The 17,207-nt window shown below is 42.9% G+C and overlaps 1 protein-coding gene across 2 annotated transcripts in view; it reads left to right on the top strand.

Moving 5' to 3' along the window:
- The window catches only part of TRHDE (thyrotropin releasing hormone degrading enzyme), a 201,101-nt gene that overhangs the window by 7,784 nt on the left and 176,110 nt on the right, over positions 1 to 17,207 (top strand). For both annotated transcript variants that reach the window (XM_079993791.1, XM_079993790.1), the window contains exon 2: positions 956 to 1,229. In XM_079993791.1, coding sequence (XP_079849917.1) covers positions 956 to 1,229 — 274 coding nt within the window. The remainder of the gene's footprint in view (positions 1 to 955; positions 1,230 to 17,207) is intronic.

Below are 17,207 nucleotides of genomic sequence, written 5' to 3'. Positions count from 1 at the left end.
TGCAATTCAACTCTGCAATAGTAATGAATTAAAAAATAACTTAGTGATTGCAGTTATTTATATCTCATCTTTCAGGATATAGATATTCCCAAGGTGCTTTTGTAATAACAAAATACATTTAACCCCCCCCCCCAGTAAACACTTACAAATCTCCAGGGTCCTTTCCAGGGCAGGTAGATGTCCCCGGGGGGGGGGGAGGAGTTCAGCTGCAACAGGCTTTTACAACTCCTTCACCTGCCTTCTCTGACAATGAGACTGCAGAAGCTGATTACGTAAGAATTTGTACTTAAAATTCTAAAGCATTTCTCTCCCCTCCCCCTTCATGGAAATTTATTCTGAAATAAAACGGATTTGTATGCAATCATGTCAATCTGCTGCTGTTTAGATATTTGCTTTGGATACTTTCATTACTTGCAGTACACAACTTTGCCGCTATATTCAGTTGCTTGGGGAGGTGTTACTGAGATTTACAGGTATCGTCAACTTTTGGAAAGAATGGCTCTCCAAAGCATTCTTAAGCAAGAATACTTTATATATGGCCCTAAGAAGCCAGTGTACCCTGTCAGCGCTGAAGGCCCTAGAGATTTCCCTGAGGGTAATTAAATCACTGACGCAGCAGTAGTTATTTGTTTTACTTTGTAGGGGTTAATACTGGCTGATGTTCTGTTGGTTTGAGGTTTAAATGTCAACATAAATAAATAAATACTATATCTAGTGCTTCAGTATTTATTTAATGCCAGCATCCTTTCTCAAGGGCTGCTCCTTGCAGACTGAAGCGAGCAGAAGAATTTACCTGAAAATAAAAACTGTGTTGGGGAATGCTTCATAGGGACTTTATTTTGTATATCACTCTGCAATTCCCCCCCCCCCCGGGTACGTTTCACTATTTTACCAGCTATCTTTGCATTAAGATCTGAATAGAAATCAGTGTTTCTTTCATCTTTTTTGTCTTCAGGTTTCTTGCAGTTACACAGTTCTCTCCTACCCACGCCAGAAAAGCCTTTCCTTGCTTTGATGAGCCCATCTACAAGGCCACGTTCAAAATCAGCATCAAACATCAAGCAACCTATTTATCTTTGTCCAATATGCCTGTGGAGACTTCTGTTTTTGAAGAAGATGGATGGGTTACGGATCACTTTTCACAGACTCCGCTCATGTCCACATATTACCTAGCCTGGGCTGTTTGCAACTTTACATACCGTGAGACTACCACAAAGAATGGAGTTTTGGTAAGTATTTTATTTTATTTTTTTAATCGGCTTACATATATTTATTGAAAAACCTTCCTTTTTGATGGGGGGGGGGAAGGGAAATGACATGTCCCCCCCAAAAAAAATGCTTGCATATTCATTATCTATTACATTTAAAGTCCTTTCTGCCTCCTGGTGAATCTGTTATAGTACAAGCAGAAAGAGCCTAGGATCAGGCTATTAATATCTGCCTTCACTTTTCATTGCTGCTTCCATGTATGAACAAAGGTTATACAGATGTTTGTGAGAGGAATTTGTCTCTCTTAGAAGTGTTAAAGTGCATGGTTTTTTCTTCCTTCAGTTCATGGCAATGATTTTTTTTTTTTACAAGTAAACAATGCTTTTGCATATATACATTCAGCCATCTCTCATTGGAGCTGCTTCACATACTACCAGTTAGTGCAGTGATGGCCAAACTTGGCCCTCCAGCTGTTTTGGGACTACAACTCCCATCATCCCTAGCTAACAGGACCAGTGGTCAAGGATGATGGGAACTGTAGTCCCAAAACAGCTGGAGGGCTAAGTTTGGCCATCACTGAGTTAGTGTATATATTTCAAGCGTAGCTACAGTGCAGCTGATTACTTGAGGGAATGCTATAAGTTTGGGTTTTCTTTTCTGTGTGCATTCTACATGTACATTGTGTGTGGATCTCAGGGCTAATTGTGGCTCCGTGTGGTATGTACACATGGTGAAAGAAAGGCATGACTTGCTGGTTTCCGTGTCCTGTGAAGTAGCACTTAGTTAACCAAATATCCTGTGGGCATAGTATAACACCAGTCTGTTTTCTGAGAATTCACATACACTAAGAGCATTGTGATGCTAGACCACCACTAAGGATGTAGGCAGCATACTGCAACTCATGTGTGTGTGATAGCATGTAGATGACAGTGAGCGGCACAGTAGCTGTTGCTTGTATTTCATTGACCAGCTCCATGTTGTCTAAACAGATCATTAGCTTAAAAGTAATTATTATCAGGAACAATGACTAGTATTTCTGTTGCAAAATGAAGTTGCCGTTGATTCTTGTTCAGGGCTGTAGTGAGTCAAGTCCTACAAAAGGGTAGACCTATTGAAATTAATGAACCTAAGTTAGCTATGCTAACTCTGAATAGGATCACTCTCAGGCTTTATTCAGTTACTATGGGAATAATTGTGGAACAACTTCTGCTTGGTTATTTGGACTTACCTCCCTCCCTTCTCACTTGCTCTGGTTGGGGGAAAACCTGGAACAGATTTAGCAGGCAAGTGGAGGGAGGAGAGGGGAGAGAGAGCCCCTTTTGCACAAGCAGAAGTTGCTTTGCTTACGCAAAGAGGTAGAAGAAGAAGAGTTTGGATTTGATATCCCGCTTTATCACTACCCAAAGGAGTCTCAAAGCGGCTAACATTCTCCTTTCCCTTCCTCCCCCACAACAAACACTCTGTGAGGTGAGTGGGGCTGAGAGACTTCAGAGAAGTGTGACTGGCCCAAGGTCACCCAGCAGCTGCATGTGGAGGAGCAGAGACGCGAACCCGGTTACCCAGATTACGAGTCTACTGCTCTTAACCACTACACCACACTGGCACTTAGTGCTACTTTGAATATAGCCCTTATCTAAAGGGCTATGCGTAGTTGGAATGTAAAATCTTAAAGGGGTTTCCAGCTGCGCTTTTGGATCATTAGGGAGTGACTTTGTAATGGTTTGCAGGTGTCACGCACAAGGTTCTGCAAAAGCATTTCTTTTTGGAGGCCATACAGTATGCTTCTGAATGCCAGTTTCTAGGAACTGCAGGAGGGGAGAGTGCTATTATTCTCGAGTCCTGCTTGCCTGTATCCTACAGGCATCTGGTTGGCCACAAGATGCTGGACTAGACGGGCCATTGGTCTATGTATCAGGCTGCTCTTACATTATTTTTAAAGACTTCTTGTAAGTACTGAATAGTTTATCCACAGACACTCTTCGCTTGGTTCTCCACATTGAAGGAAACTTTTGGTTGTCCTGGAATGTGGCTTAGGCTTATTGGCAGCGATCTAGGAGTTGCAATGTGTGTGAGAAGAAACAAAACTGTTTACGTCAGTTTGTTTTGTTTTGCAAATCTCATGTGCAGAATTGTGTAATAAGCTAAACATTTCACCAGAAATTCTGCCAGCTCTCTCTCTCTCTCTCTCTCTCTCTCTCTCTCTCTCTCTCTCTCACACACAACCTCCTGCCAACTCTCATTTCTTTCTAATGCAGGGAAGAGGGACTTTTCCTTTGCAACAAGTTTAATCCACATAACAAAGCATATTTGTGTTAGAATTGCTGATTGTGACTTGGGCCAAAGAGGTGGAAAGCATCTTCTGCACACCTGTGAAAAATATCCAGTATTTGTGCGATTTTTTTTTTTTTTTTTTTTTAAGTACAGTGTTACCTCGGGTTACATAGACTTCAGGTTACAGACTCTGCTAACCCAGAAATAGTGCTTCAGGTTAAGAACTTTGCTTCAGAATGAGAACAGAAATCGTGCTCCGGCGGTGTAGCGGTAGCGGGAGGCCCCATTAGCTAAAGTGGTGCTTCAGGTTAAGAACAGTTTCAGGTTAAGTACGGACCTCTGGAACGAATTAAGTACTTAACCCAAGGTACCACTGTAATGAACTCTGGAGTGTTTTGTCCTTTGGTGTGGGTGTTCTATAAAAGCAGATAGTCCGGATCTGAGGGTAGAGCTTTTCCTAAACATGTAGCACAACCCCTATGTAGAACATTATGGCAAAGGGCATTTAATAAAGAATAAATGATAGTAGTAGTAAATGTGTGTAGAAGAAGAAGAAGAAGAGTTTGGATTTAATATCCCACCTTTCACTCCCCTTCAGGAGTCTCAAAGCGGCTAACATTCTCCTTTCCCTTCCTCCCCCACAACAAACACTCTGTGAGGTGAGTGGGGCTGAGAGACTTCAAAGAAGTGTGACTGGCCCAAGGTCACCCAGCAGCTGCATGTGGAGGAGCGGAGACGCGAACCCGGTTACCCAGATTACGAGACTGCTGCTCTTAACCACTACACCACACTGGCTCTCAGGATTTCAGTCTTCTGTTTGTTGGGCTGCATATCAAAACCAGCGTTAAGTGCATTAGAATTTGCTTGGCTGCTAGTTTGAACGATGCATTTTGTCTTCTGTCCCTGGAGAAATGCATTGTAACCTAAAGATTCTGCTACATGCCTTAGTTTCCACACTGGGCTGTAGCTGAGGTCCATATCATAACCATCTTGGCACTTTACTTACTAGTTCAATTTCAGCTGTATTGAGTAGCAAGTCAAGATAGTCCAAAACCAGCAATAACCAGCCATGCTAATTTTTAGGCTGTCTTCTGTGGCTATACTGGAAGGACTTGGTGGCCTCACTGAATTAACCTCTACCTTCAAAAGATCTTTTTCTTAATTGTAGTACATCATACTTGTAATGGCTAAGAAGTACTTAAGTGATTTGGTCAGGGGAAAACAAAGCATTTCTGCTGTAGCAGTCAAGGGCTCTTGCTGCTTGTTATAGCAAAGGTTCTCTTTTTACCTGCGTCGAAATAAGAGCTGATGACTTGCACTTGAATAGGTCTCAAATTCCATGAAGTAGAGAGCAGTGATGCACAAGCACATTAATTTGTGAGAGCATTGTAAAAATATTGTGGATTAACAAAGCTCGTCATTAACCGTCTTTGTCTCATAGAAGTTCTATATAAAACAAAAATGCCAGGTACGACCATTCTGTATGCTGCCAGAGTATTGAAATATTGCAGTTTCCACTACAGGTGCACATAACATATTATATAGGATGGATTAAAGGATGTGTGGAAGGAGAGCTGCAATTTACTGCCCCACCATTTAAGGGTATGCAGTGTTGCGGGCTGCACTCACTTCTAGGTGACAAAGTTGCACATACTTCCATAGGCCAGAGGATCAGGCTGTTGGATTTGCAAGTGGGTAGTACAGTTATACCTCAGGTTACAGATGCTTCAGGTTGTGTTTTTTCAGGTTATGGACCTGCTGAAACCTGGAAGTACTGGAACGGGTTACTTCCGAGTTTTGGCGGTCATGCATGCGCAGAAGTGCTAAATTGTGTTTTGCGCATGCACAGAAGTCCCGAATCGCAACCCACATGTGTGCAGACGCGGCACTGTGGGTTGTGAATGCTGCGGGTTGCGAACGTGCCTCCTGCATGGATCCCATTCGCAACATGAGCATCCACTGTACTCTTCTTATCCTAAATGGTATGGGTGCTATTGCAAGTTAGAGCCAGTGTTTAGTATTTGGCTGCCATATAGAACTTAACTATATAAGTTCAGTAAATAATAACTATAGAAGAGTAGTCCAGAACATAGCTGTCCTCTGCAGATAGGCTAATGATTTAAAGACATTTAAGTCATGGACTCAAAACTGTTTGACATTCAATACGCCAGAACACATCTTTAACATATATTTTATTTTGATTGAAGTGTGCTACGAAGTGAGAGAAGAGATGGTTAAGGTGCCCTGTCTCCTAAACAGCTACCCAATTAAAAGAGTAGTAATAGTTGCTGTCATAATAGCATAAGTAATAATAATAATAATAATACAGCACAGAACATCCTAGAAAGCTCAAGGAAATGACCTGGCATCTTGAAGGGAAAGCCATGCTTTCTTCTTTCTTTTGCACCTTCCTTAATGCCCCACCACTAGCTAATCTTGTTATGGGACAAAACTCTTGAACTCCAATATGATGGTTAATCTGAACATGATTCCAGGCTGGTCAGCTGAGCACAGCCAAGAGAAAACTTCATCGCTTTGGCATGCTTACTCTACACAGCATGCCACTTCAACTAAGTGGTTCTTTCAAGCTTCATCGGAAAGGAGAAAATTACAAGATACTGTAGAGAGAGAAAGGGGAAAATAAATCCCTAGTGCCATTTGGTATTGCTGTTAGTCAGTTTACATGCATCAAGCTTGCACACAGGCTAGCACAGTATGTGTACAGCAGCCAAAGGGCATCCTTTCGGAGGCATGCGGAAGAAAAACTCTTCAGCTCTGTTCTCTCCCTTGCTATATCTGTTTTGTAGGGCAACTGCATGCCAGTGTTAGGGTGATGGTTCTGCACCTGACTCTTAGGATGCTGTTCTAGGGCAGGGGCTCATTTCACAGAAATTTATTAGAGGGGCAGTTTTGCACTTTGCTTCATAACTTTCTTTCTAGGGGGGCTAGAGTCCTAACTTTTTTTTTTAAGCAACACTCAGAGTTTGTGGCCCCTGCCCAGGAGAGTGTTTTGCCAATGAACTCTGCAGGTTCTTTAAAGGATCTTTGGTAGTCAATATACAAGGGGAAATACGTTATTATTTCAACAGAATAGCACAAACTCATTAAACGGTAACAAAAACAAAACAGTAAACCTCCTTAAACCTTCTTACACAGTAATACAAAGCCCTCTGCCACCAAGGAATAACCCCAAAGTAACAATTCCCCTCCACCAGATCTTCACCACATACACCACCAGATCCAACCTTGGGAAGCATCAACAGTTTGGTCCATCATCCATCTTCCTCCTGACCACATTGCCCTTCACTATTTGTACCTGCCTCAACCAAGTGGGGCTGGATATCTGCACGGCTGCCACCTTTGGCAATTAGGACTCCTAATCCGGCGAATCAAGCCCTTTTGTTCCATGGCACCCATGGGTCCCATATTGATGAACCCAGTTAGGAACTCTGGAATGTCTTCCCACCTCGCACTTACAGACCCTTTGGCAGCACCTTTCTCCAGCCTTGGTAACTGCTGTGGCCTCAGCACAGGGAGAAAGATTGGCTCAAAGTTTTCCAGTCCAACCTTTTTGAAACCAGTGATGTTTTTGATCATACATGCTATGCTATTTTTTTTTTTTTTGCATTGAAATAAAAAACCCAAATGGAAAGTAAATTTCTATTATCCATAGTAGTTAAATAATGCAAAGACTTTAGATTACAATACTCTGTGCTAAGATAATTTAAAATACTGAAATATCATGCCAGTCTAGGAGTGAACACTAGTCCTAGTTTGCTTCAAATACTTAAATTCTAGAGGAATAATTGGAACTGAACAGCTAATTTAACCTCTTTTCTATTCCTGGAGAATTTGTAAGCAGTTCACAATTTTTCCCAGTTCATTTGTTATTTAGATTTACTCAACAATTATTCTGCATTTGGGGGCTGATTGCAGATATTCTACACTTGAGCTCTGTGTTGTGTAATACTGAGTGCTCTGATAAATCATGCATTCACGTAGTGTAGGAATTTGGCTTCTGTAGTTATTTTCATCAGTAAAAAATGTACTCACTATATGATTTTTCGAGGAGGCAAACACAAAAGGGATGGACAGTGGTGTAGTAAATTAATCTGAAATGCGAATGAATATTCATAGCTATTCAAGTAGGTCTACGTGTTGCAGCAGATAAGTGGGCACTTACTATTCTGGGTGGGGTATTTCAGTGGAGGTAGCGCACAGTTCATGGCTGCCTTTGTAAATACATAAAGAATTCTAGACACTGGTTAGTGTCATTCTGGTACTTCGGTAAGCTCTGAAGTCATTAAAAAATCACAAACTTCCTTTGTACTTTGATACAAAGCCAGCTTTCTAATAGCCACCCTTACTTATCCATGTTTTGCTGCAGTGTACAATTTTTGTGTTCTAGGTCACCTAAAATCCCCTAAGGAGTAGAACTGTTGCTCAGTAGAAATTGCTGACTTTAGATGTACTAAATAGTTTTACTTTTAATGCATGCAGTTTATTTCAGTAGAACCCAACATTGTGAACAACTGGATCATGGGTGTGTGTGGAATCTTCCATAAGACCAATGGGTAGTTGTGGATAAAAGTGTTGGGCTTTGGCCAGGGAAACTTGGGATCTGATGACCACTCAGCTATAGGGCTCAGTGGAGTCCTTTGGGCAAGTTGCTCCCATTCACCCTCATCTATCTCATAGGGTCATTATAAGGGGATAAAACTGGATAACCCCACACAACCTGCCTGGAAAAGCAGGATACAAATATGATAAACAAATGAAGAGTCTTGTATTAGTGTGCGTGCATGGTATAAATAGGTGGGGGGAAATGTGGAGAAGTCCCTTACTGCAGTTTTATGCACATGGAAAGTGATAGTATGATATGCTCGGCATTGTTGTACTTCACATTATTTTTTGACCTTTCTTTATTCAAGCAGATCTGGAAGCATCCTTCCCACATTCATGGCTCCCACAACTATGTCAGGTAGCTGTAGCATCCATTTTTACAAAGTGTTACTGATACTGAAAGAATGGTTTAGAAATATCCACAGTTGAAGTTCCGCACAGAAAGCATCCTTTGTTTAATTTGGAAGTATTTCTGTTGAACTTTGGAGAGGCTTAGAAAGCAGTGGGATGTATTGCAGCTTTTTAAACCTCCCCAAGGCTTAGCATGAGACCTGAAAATAGTTCCTACCATTATCCAGGCTTGGAATAATAGCATGAGCTCTCATGGGGGAGGGGGGAATGTGTCGAGCTGCCAGGCATAGACCCTTGCCTTTTTATTCTCATGGAGCTTGAGAACTATTTTTTTTTGGTAAGGTAAACACAGGACCCAATGTGTTTGGGTACCTGTGGGTAATTCAGCTGAGATGTCTAAGAGTTGTTAGGGCAAAATGACTGGCAGGGGAAGGTTCAGGTACTTCTTTCCCACCTTGTTCCTTTCTAATGTGAGTCTCCTTCAACTGAGGACTTTTTGTAAAGAAGGGCTGTCAGGAATTTGCTACGTGCAGCTGTAGAGTAGCATGTAGTTGACCTTAAGCTGTTGCTCTTGGGTGGATGCAGGCAGCACTGTGGTGTAAACCACTGAGCCTGGGCTTGCTGATCGGAAGGCCGGCGGTTCGAATCCCCACGACGGGGTGAACTCCCTTTGCTCAGTCCCTGCTCCTGCCAACATAGCAGTTTGAAAGCATGCCAAAATGCAAGTAAATAAATAGGTACCGCTCTGGCAGGAAGGTAAACAGCATTTCCGTGCACTGCTCTGGTTTCGCCAGAAGTGGCTTAGTCATGCTGCCCACATGACCTGGAAAAATTGTCTGCAGACAAACGTCGGCTCCCTCGGGCAGTAAAGCGAGATGAGCACCGCAACCCCAGAGTCGTTCCTGGCTGGACTTAACCATCGGGTCCTTTACTTTTACCTTTTAAGGCAGTGATATAAACTCAGTTATGTAATATAATTGATAAATAGCACTTTAAACATAGGTTGTGGTCACCACAATGGAATGTCTAGGTGCCTCTTTTTGTTTGTTATTTTACAGTGGAATATCATCATCATCATCATCATCATTTTCATTCCTGTTCTGCTGTATATTTTAAAAAACAAATCTCAAAGCATTTTGCAACACATTAACACATCCAATAAAACAAATTCAGGCTTCATGGAAAATATTTCAGACCCTACTCTAAGGGACATTTTGCTTTCCCCAAACACCAACCTGGCATCCACACATCTCCACATGGTCGCAATTGGATCGGTGCCAGTCGCAAAACCCGCCTTGCACCTGCCTAATTTCTAAAACTGGATGTAGGGACTTTGCACGTGGTTGCCAATTCCAAAAGAAATGTTGCAATGCATTTCAACTTTTTGGTTTTAACTGTTAATGGAGTACTTCACTCTCTTCTTGGAAATGCCATCCTCAAAGAATCAGCAGAGCATATCACTTGTCAATTAAATTTCTTAGTTCAGAAAGGTGAACTTTGAGAAGAGACCATTATAGAATGTTTGCATGCCCTCTTCCCTTTTATATGACTACCCAGTCTCTATATGAAATCTGCCATTAAGGAGGGAGCCCGTATGTAGTGTAATCCACAAATAATGCAAGCGGAATGAAATATTAAGGAGAAACCCTGTCGCTGCTCTGGCTAGAGTGTCAATAACTAGCTGCTTGGCAGTGGCGTCCACAAACATAATTCAGTATCTGAGGCAACATGTCATCCTGCTATTAATTTTTCAGCAATATAAAACTGAAGTTAGTTAAAATTTATATTACAAGTAAGCAATAAGTGGGCTCCGCCTTAAGTCTTCGCTGTTCACAGCTGGACTATTTAAATTCCTAAAAATACATTCTCTGTCAGTGAGTCATTGCTTCAATAATAATAAATAAATAATGCTGAAATGTTTTCATGGGTGAGTCAATGCATTGCAGTAGAGAAACTCAGTAGGACACCGACAATATAGGTTTTCTTTTTAAATCCTTCCCTGAAAACACCCACACAGTTTAAACTGAACATTGTGTGTATATGTGTATAATAAGCATAATATGAAAGGGTGTATATTTGTATAGATAATATAAAATGAATTGTATTAATCTGACTCGGGGAAGTATTCTAGACCAGTATGATGCTAGGCATTGTGCTTTGCCAAGCATGATTTTGAAATGCCCTAGGACAGAAGCTTACATGTGCTGGACCTATTAAGGTAAGTGATGCTTGCAAAGCAATTGTATCCAAAGCTACAGCTTTTGTTGTCTTTGGAACTTTACTAGGGCAAGATCTCCTAGCAGAGAGGTGTGGAACTTTCAGCCCAAGACCTATTCTTTGCCCACTATGGGGTCAGATTTGTCCCACAAGGCCATTATCTTAAGACCTGACAGTCAGGGCTTCAAAACGCAGCTTCACTATGACTTTAGGTGATTTGAAAGGTGGGCTGCTCTTTGCAAGGATGGAATTTAGAGCAGAGGAGGGGAGGAGGAGTGCTTAAATTCTTTGTCACCAACCATTTGTCTGCTTCAAATTACTCCCAATATTCTTTCACCCCATGGGATTCCAGATGTGGATTTACCATTGCATTTGGGGGAAAGCAGCAGGGTGGATGATGAGGACCTGGAGTAGATAAAGGAAAGTTTCAACAGCCTCTTCTACTGCTTCTTATTTCTTCAAGATGTAACCATTTTTAGCATACGTCTCTACAAAAAGTAGCAGCCTTCTTTATACTTTGCATGCAGTGTATCATTTGCTCCTTAAGCTGGTTGAGGCTGCCAGAAGAACGGTAGGGATTTTTAAAAGTTACATTTCAGAATGATGAAAAGTGTCTTGTTGTAATGGTATTTTATTTTATTTGCTCTCCCCTAGTCTATGGATGGAACCAGTACAAGTTTGAGTAAGCAAAAAACAATGTATCTTAGTACATTGAGTACTTTAAAAATAATAATAAGGGGTGTGTGTATTAACAACAAACAATATCAGACTTGCAAACAAATTCACAGAATAGTCTAAAACCCATGAATTGCAAACATACAGCCTATTGTTATTCATCTCCGTTTGAATTTGCAAGCTGAATGCATTAGGAAAATACTGTACATACATAGTGCTTACTCTTTCGGGGGAAAACTCCTCAGTCAGCATTTGTGGTACACACAGTATTTAAATGCATACATATATTATCATAAATTCTCTGCTGCTCTTGAATAGAATGGCATTTAATGAAAAGAGGTGCCACATTTAAATCCTTCACCTCTGCAAGCAGTTGTAAGCATGAAAAGTGGCAAATGCACAGAGAAGAACTGGATTTTTCAATCTGCCTTAAGTAAAGACTACTTCATACACTATCAGGGCTGGTCCTACCATTAGACAAAGTGAAGCAACTGCCTCAGCAGCGGATGCTGGGGGTTGGAGTGTGGTAGTAAGGGGGCTGGAGGACAGAGCTGTGCGTGCCACTCTCCTGCAAGCTTCCCTGCTGCCCTCAGATGTGGCAGATATTGTTCTGTTGCCAGCCCGGCTATCTTCTGTCTGCCAAACTGGGAGAGGGCTCCTTTGCCTCAGGCAACAAAATGCCTTGGACCAACCCTGCACATTATCTTAATCATGTGATAATCATCTCATCACATGGTAAAACTAGATGTTTGGATGCTATCCCTCATGGTCATAGAAATTGTTGAGTTGGAAGGGATCCTGAGGATCAGGAATATGCAGCTGTACTTTACGGGGATCGAAATGTCAGCTTTGGCATATCATAATCATAATCATAATCATAATCATAATTTATTTGTACCCTGCCCACCTGGCTGGGTTTCCCCAGCCACTGCTTCCAACAGAAATTAAAAATACATTAAAACACCAGTGATTAAAAACTTCCCTAAACAGGGCTGCCTTCAAATGTCTTCTAAACGTCAGGTAGTTGATTTTCTCTTTGACATCTGGTGGGAGGGCGTTCCACAGGGCGGGTGCCACTACTGCCTTGTTCCCTGTAACTTGGCTTCTCACAGTGAGGGAACTGCTGGAAGGCCCTTGGCGTTGGATCTCAATGTCTGGGCAGAACGATGGGGGTGGAGACGCTCCATACTCTAACTAACTGAGGTATTATTAAAGCCTCAGCGCCTAGGACTTGCCGATCGAAAGGTCGGCGGTTCGAATCCCTGCGGCGGGTGCGCTCCCGCTGCTCGGTCCCAGCGCCTGCCAACCTAGCAGTTCGAAAGCACCTCCGGGTGCAAGTAGATAAATAGGGACCGCTTACCAGCGGGAAGGTAAACGGCATTTCCGTGTGCGGCTCTGGCTTGCCAGAGCAGCGATGTCACGCTGGCCACGTGACCCGGAAGTGTCTCCGGACAGCGCTGGCCCCTGGCCTCTTAAGTGAGATGGGCGCACAACCCCAGAGTCTGTCAAGACTGGCCCGTACGGGCAGGGGTACCTTTACCTTTACCTTTATGGAGATGAGAAACATTTTCAGATATTAGTTGCCCCTGAAACGGAATGCATGGGATCTCTCAGAATTGCTTTCCTACCCCCATCCCCAGTTTTTTTAATCAGATGAAGCAAAGGTAAATTTATATATTGGCTGAATTTTGTTGACATGGTTATGTGAGCATTCTTATCCTGTGTCTGGATCATAATACAGCACTTCCTAGCTCAACTTGCTTCTCAGCATGTTTTTCAGGATGTTTTGAATAATTAGCAGGATATGTGGTGAGAGCATTCACAAGTCTGGTTTGATAATGCAGGGAGGGGGGAATCCATTCATGTTGGCTTTACAGAAGAGAATGCTGAGGTAAAAAATGTTGTGTACACCATTACTACAGGTGTAGTGTGGAGTGGAGAGTAAGTCCACTTTGAGAGAAATCCTCAAAGGCATGAATAATACCCAGCCTCTCCCTGCCTTTGTTGATATGTTGTCCAGGTCTGTAGCAAAGTCTTGCAGTATTGGTACTTCGAGCGAGGACAAAAACATTGCTGGTCTCCAATCCTGGGTATGGAGAAAGATAGTGACAATTACAGTGTTAGTTCATGTTAGACCATTTGGATCCCTTCCAGTCGGGATTCAGGCCTCATCATGGGACTGAAACTGCCTTGGTCGCACTGGTTGATGACCTCCGGCGGGCTAGGGACAAAGGTGAGAGCTGTTTCCTAGTTCTGCTGGATCTCTCAGCGGCGTTTGATACCATCGACCATGACATCCTTCTGGACCGTCTTGAGGGGCTGGGAGCTGGGGGCACTGTCATACAGTGGTTCCGCTCCTTCCTCCTGGGCCGTGTTCAGAAAGTGGTGGTGGGGGATGAGTGTTCAGACCCCTGGGCTCTCACTTGTGGGGTGCCTCAGGGTTCTGTCCTCTCCCCCATGCTTTTCAACATCTACATGCAGCCGCTGGGAGGGATCATCAGGAGGTTTGGGCTGGGTGTTCATCAGTATGCAGATGATACCCAGCTCTACCTCTCTTTTAAATCAGAACCAGTGAAGGCGGTGAAGGTCCTGTGTGAGTGCCTGGAGGCGGTTGGAGGATGGATGGCGGCTAACAGATTGAGGTTGAATCCTGACAAGACAGAAGTACTGTTTTTGGGGGACAGGAGGCGGGCAGGTGTGGAGGATTCCCTGGTCCTGAATGGGGTAACTGTGCCCCTGAAGGACCAGGTGCGCAGCCTGGGAGTCATTTTGGACTCACTGCTGTCCATGGAGGCACAGGTCAAATCTGTATCCAGGGCAGCTGTTTACCAGCTCCATCTGGTACGTAGGCTGAGACCCTATCTGCCTGCAGACTGTCTCGCCAGAGTGGTACATGCTCTGGTTATCTCCCGCTTGGACTACTGCAATGCGCTCTACGTGGGGCTACCTTTGAAGGTGACCCGGAAACTACAACTAATCCAGAATGCGGCAGCTAGACTGGTGACTGGGAGCGGCCGCCGAGACCATATAACACCGGTCTTGAAAGACCTACATTGGCTCCCAGTACGTTTCCGAGCACAATTCAAAGTGTTGGTGCTGACCTTTAAAGCCCTAAATGGCCTCGGTCCAGTATATCTGAAGGAGCGTCTCCTCCCCCATCGGTCTGCCCGGACACTGAGGTCCAGCTCCGAGGGCCTTCTGGCCTTTCCCTCACTGCGAGAGGCCAAGTTGCAGGGAACCAGGCAGAGGGCCTTCTCGGTGGTGGCGCCCGCCCTGTGGAATGCCCTCCCATCGGATGTCAAGGCGATGGACAACTACCTGACATTCAGAAAACATCTGAAGGCAGCCCTGTTCAGGGAAGTTTTTAATATGTGATATTTTAGTGTATTTTTCATCTCTGTTGGAAGCCGCCCAGAGTGGCTGGGGAAACCCAGCCAGATGGGCGGGGTACAAATAATAAATTATTATTATTATTATTATTATAGTTCTGGGAGCTAAAAGCTACAGTGACCAGACAACCAAGAAAGTTAAAGAGGCATAGTCAGCAGCAGAAGAGACTGCCGGAAGCTCTCATAGAAAGAAAAGTGCCTTACTAATGAACACCCATGCCTGACTCATGGGGGTAGTCTATTGAGGAAATGGGAAAGCCCAGTCACAACTGCTTCCTAGTTGTATGCTAGACACTGGGTGTTGTCAACAGGGGATAGATAGATAGAGACATAGATAGATAAAATTTTATTTGTACCCCACCCTCCCTGGCCGGAGCCAGGCTCAGGGCGGCTAACATCATAAAACTAACACAGTATACAAAAAATAAAAAAAAATCCTTCCAGTAGCACCTTAGAGACCAACTAAATTTGTTATTGGTATGAGCTTTTGTGTGCATGCACACTTCTTCGACTACGGCAGACCAACATGGCTACCTACCTGTAACAGTATAGAAAGAACATAAGAACATAAAAACAGGCAATCAATTAATTAAAATACATCTTAAAATTAGTTCAGAGCAAATTAAAATCTGGACAGATGGCAGTCCACGGGTAAAACTGAGAGTGGATTGGGAGTAATGTGCCATCAGTATGTCGATGACACCGATTCCATCTGAATAAAAGCAGGAGAATCAGGTGCTTGGAGATGGCAATAGGTTGGATGTGGGCTAATAAATTGAAACTGAATCTGAACAAGGTGTGTTGCATCTTGAGCCTGAGAAGTAGGTAGAAGGGCAGTTCTGTATGGGGTTGCACTCCCCAGGAAGGAACAGGTGTGTAGCTTTGATCCATCTATGTTGCTTGAGGCATTGGTGGCTTCGGTTGCTTGGAGTGCCTATTTCCATCTTTAGCTGGTTAGCTGTCCTGGATAGGGCTAAGTTGGCCACAGTGATCCAAGCTCTGTTAACTGCAGATTTAACTATTGCAGTATACTCTGCATGGGGCTGCACTTGAAGACAGCTTGCAAGATGCATCTACTCGCAGCTCTGAGGAAGGTTTCTGCCTATCTGGGTGGGTATGGAGCTGGATTCCTTGTGCATGCCCACACAAGCTCAGGAGCATGCCAGTTCCATCCAGAGGTAAATTCCGGATAAAAAACCCAGTCTGGGCTTTCCAGTAATAGGTGGTGAAATTTTAACTAGGTTGTTCTGGCCACAAAATATTTGTTTTCAAAAGAAATGCATGCCTTTTTTTTTTGTTGACAGACACAAAGCAGGTACCAACATGACGCTTGCGTTTTGATATATCTCTTCCATCAGACAATGTAGCTTCTGAGGAAATTGATTTCTTTTTTCCTATTAGAGATCTGCTGGCTGTATGCAATCAAGTTCTTTAGCTGGAAAGGAATATAAAATAGTTTGTGAATCTACCTTTGCCTAGCCCTTCACAGAGAATCAGAATTGCAATGGATCATCTGATCCTATCCCCGGCCTTTAGACAGGAACTTTTTGGGAATGTATCAAAATATCCCGTATAAGTCAATAAATGTAATAAGTAATGAAAATAATTATTTTGAAAATCTCAACAGAAGATCTTCTGAGGAAGATTACATATGCTTTAGTTACAAAGTTTTAAAGCACTTTGTTAGCTTGCTTTTGACTTCTTTTCACCCATGTTGCTAGTTCCTATATATATATATATATATATATATATATATATATATATATAAACCTGACAAATGTGGACCATGTGATACTTTTGCTCCGCAGTTTGATGCCTCCTCTAGCTCTTATAATCTTCTATTCCACTACCTGACACCAGTGATTTATTTCCTAAAGGTGTGAATCCTGCTTTACTTTATCAGTTTGACCTTTGCTACTGACATTATGAGCAAGCTTCATATCCATTATCTTAAAGTGTTTCTGTATGATTAAAAACACTTTCTGTAAAGGGAATGTGAAAGCTAAGTGTAATCTTTGGGCAGAATCTCCCCCTAAGAACACAGGAAGGTGAGCGCATTCCCGCAGTAGTATGAACATCTGTCAATCAAGCCAGTGTTTTCCTGTGCACCTACCACAGCTGCATCATTTCAGCAGAATGAAAAAGGAAGTGCTCAGGCGATACTGTGCTCATTGGCATCTGTTTGAGTGACAGATACAGTATTTACGAGACAGGAGAGTGATGTGTGCTTTTATTTATTTATAGAACAGCCTCTACTAAAGGGTTGAGTATGTATTAAAACCGTACTTTTTGGAAAGGATAAAGAAATTAGCTGTAGTTTTGTTTACTCCTGTGCTGTGGCAGGAGAGCCAGCAACTGCCAAATTTCTAGTTTCATGCGTGCAACGCGTACTCTTCAATTACCTTCATTCATTTGTGGCTTTGATACGGCCCATTTTAAGCCTGATCTCTTAGCAAACAGGAACCCAGAAGA

The sequence above is a fragment of the Podarcis cretensis genome (genome assembly GCF_951804945.1).
Source record: "Podarcis cretensis genome assembly, chromosome: 10".
NCBI lineage: Eukaryota > Metazoa > Chordata > Lepidosauria > Squamata > Lacertidae > Podarcis > Podarcis cretensis.
This window is presented reverse-complemented; position numbering and strand designations above follow the sequence as displayed.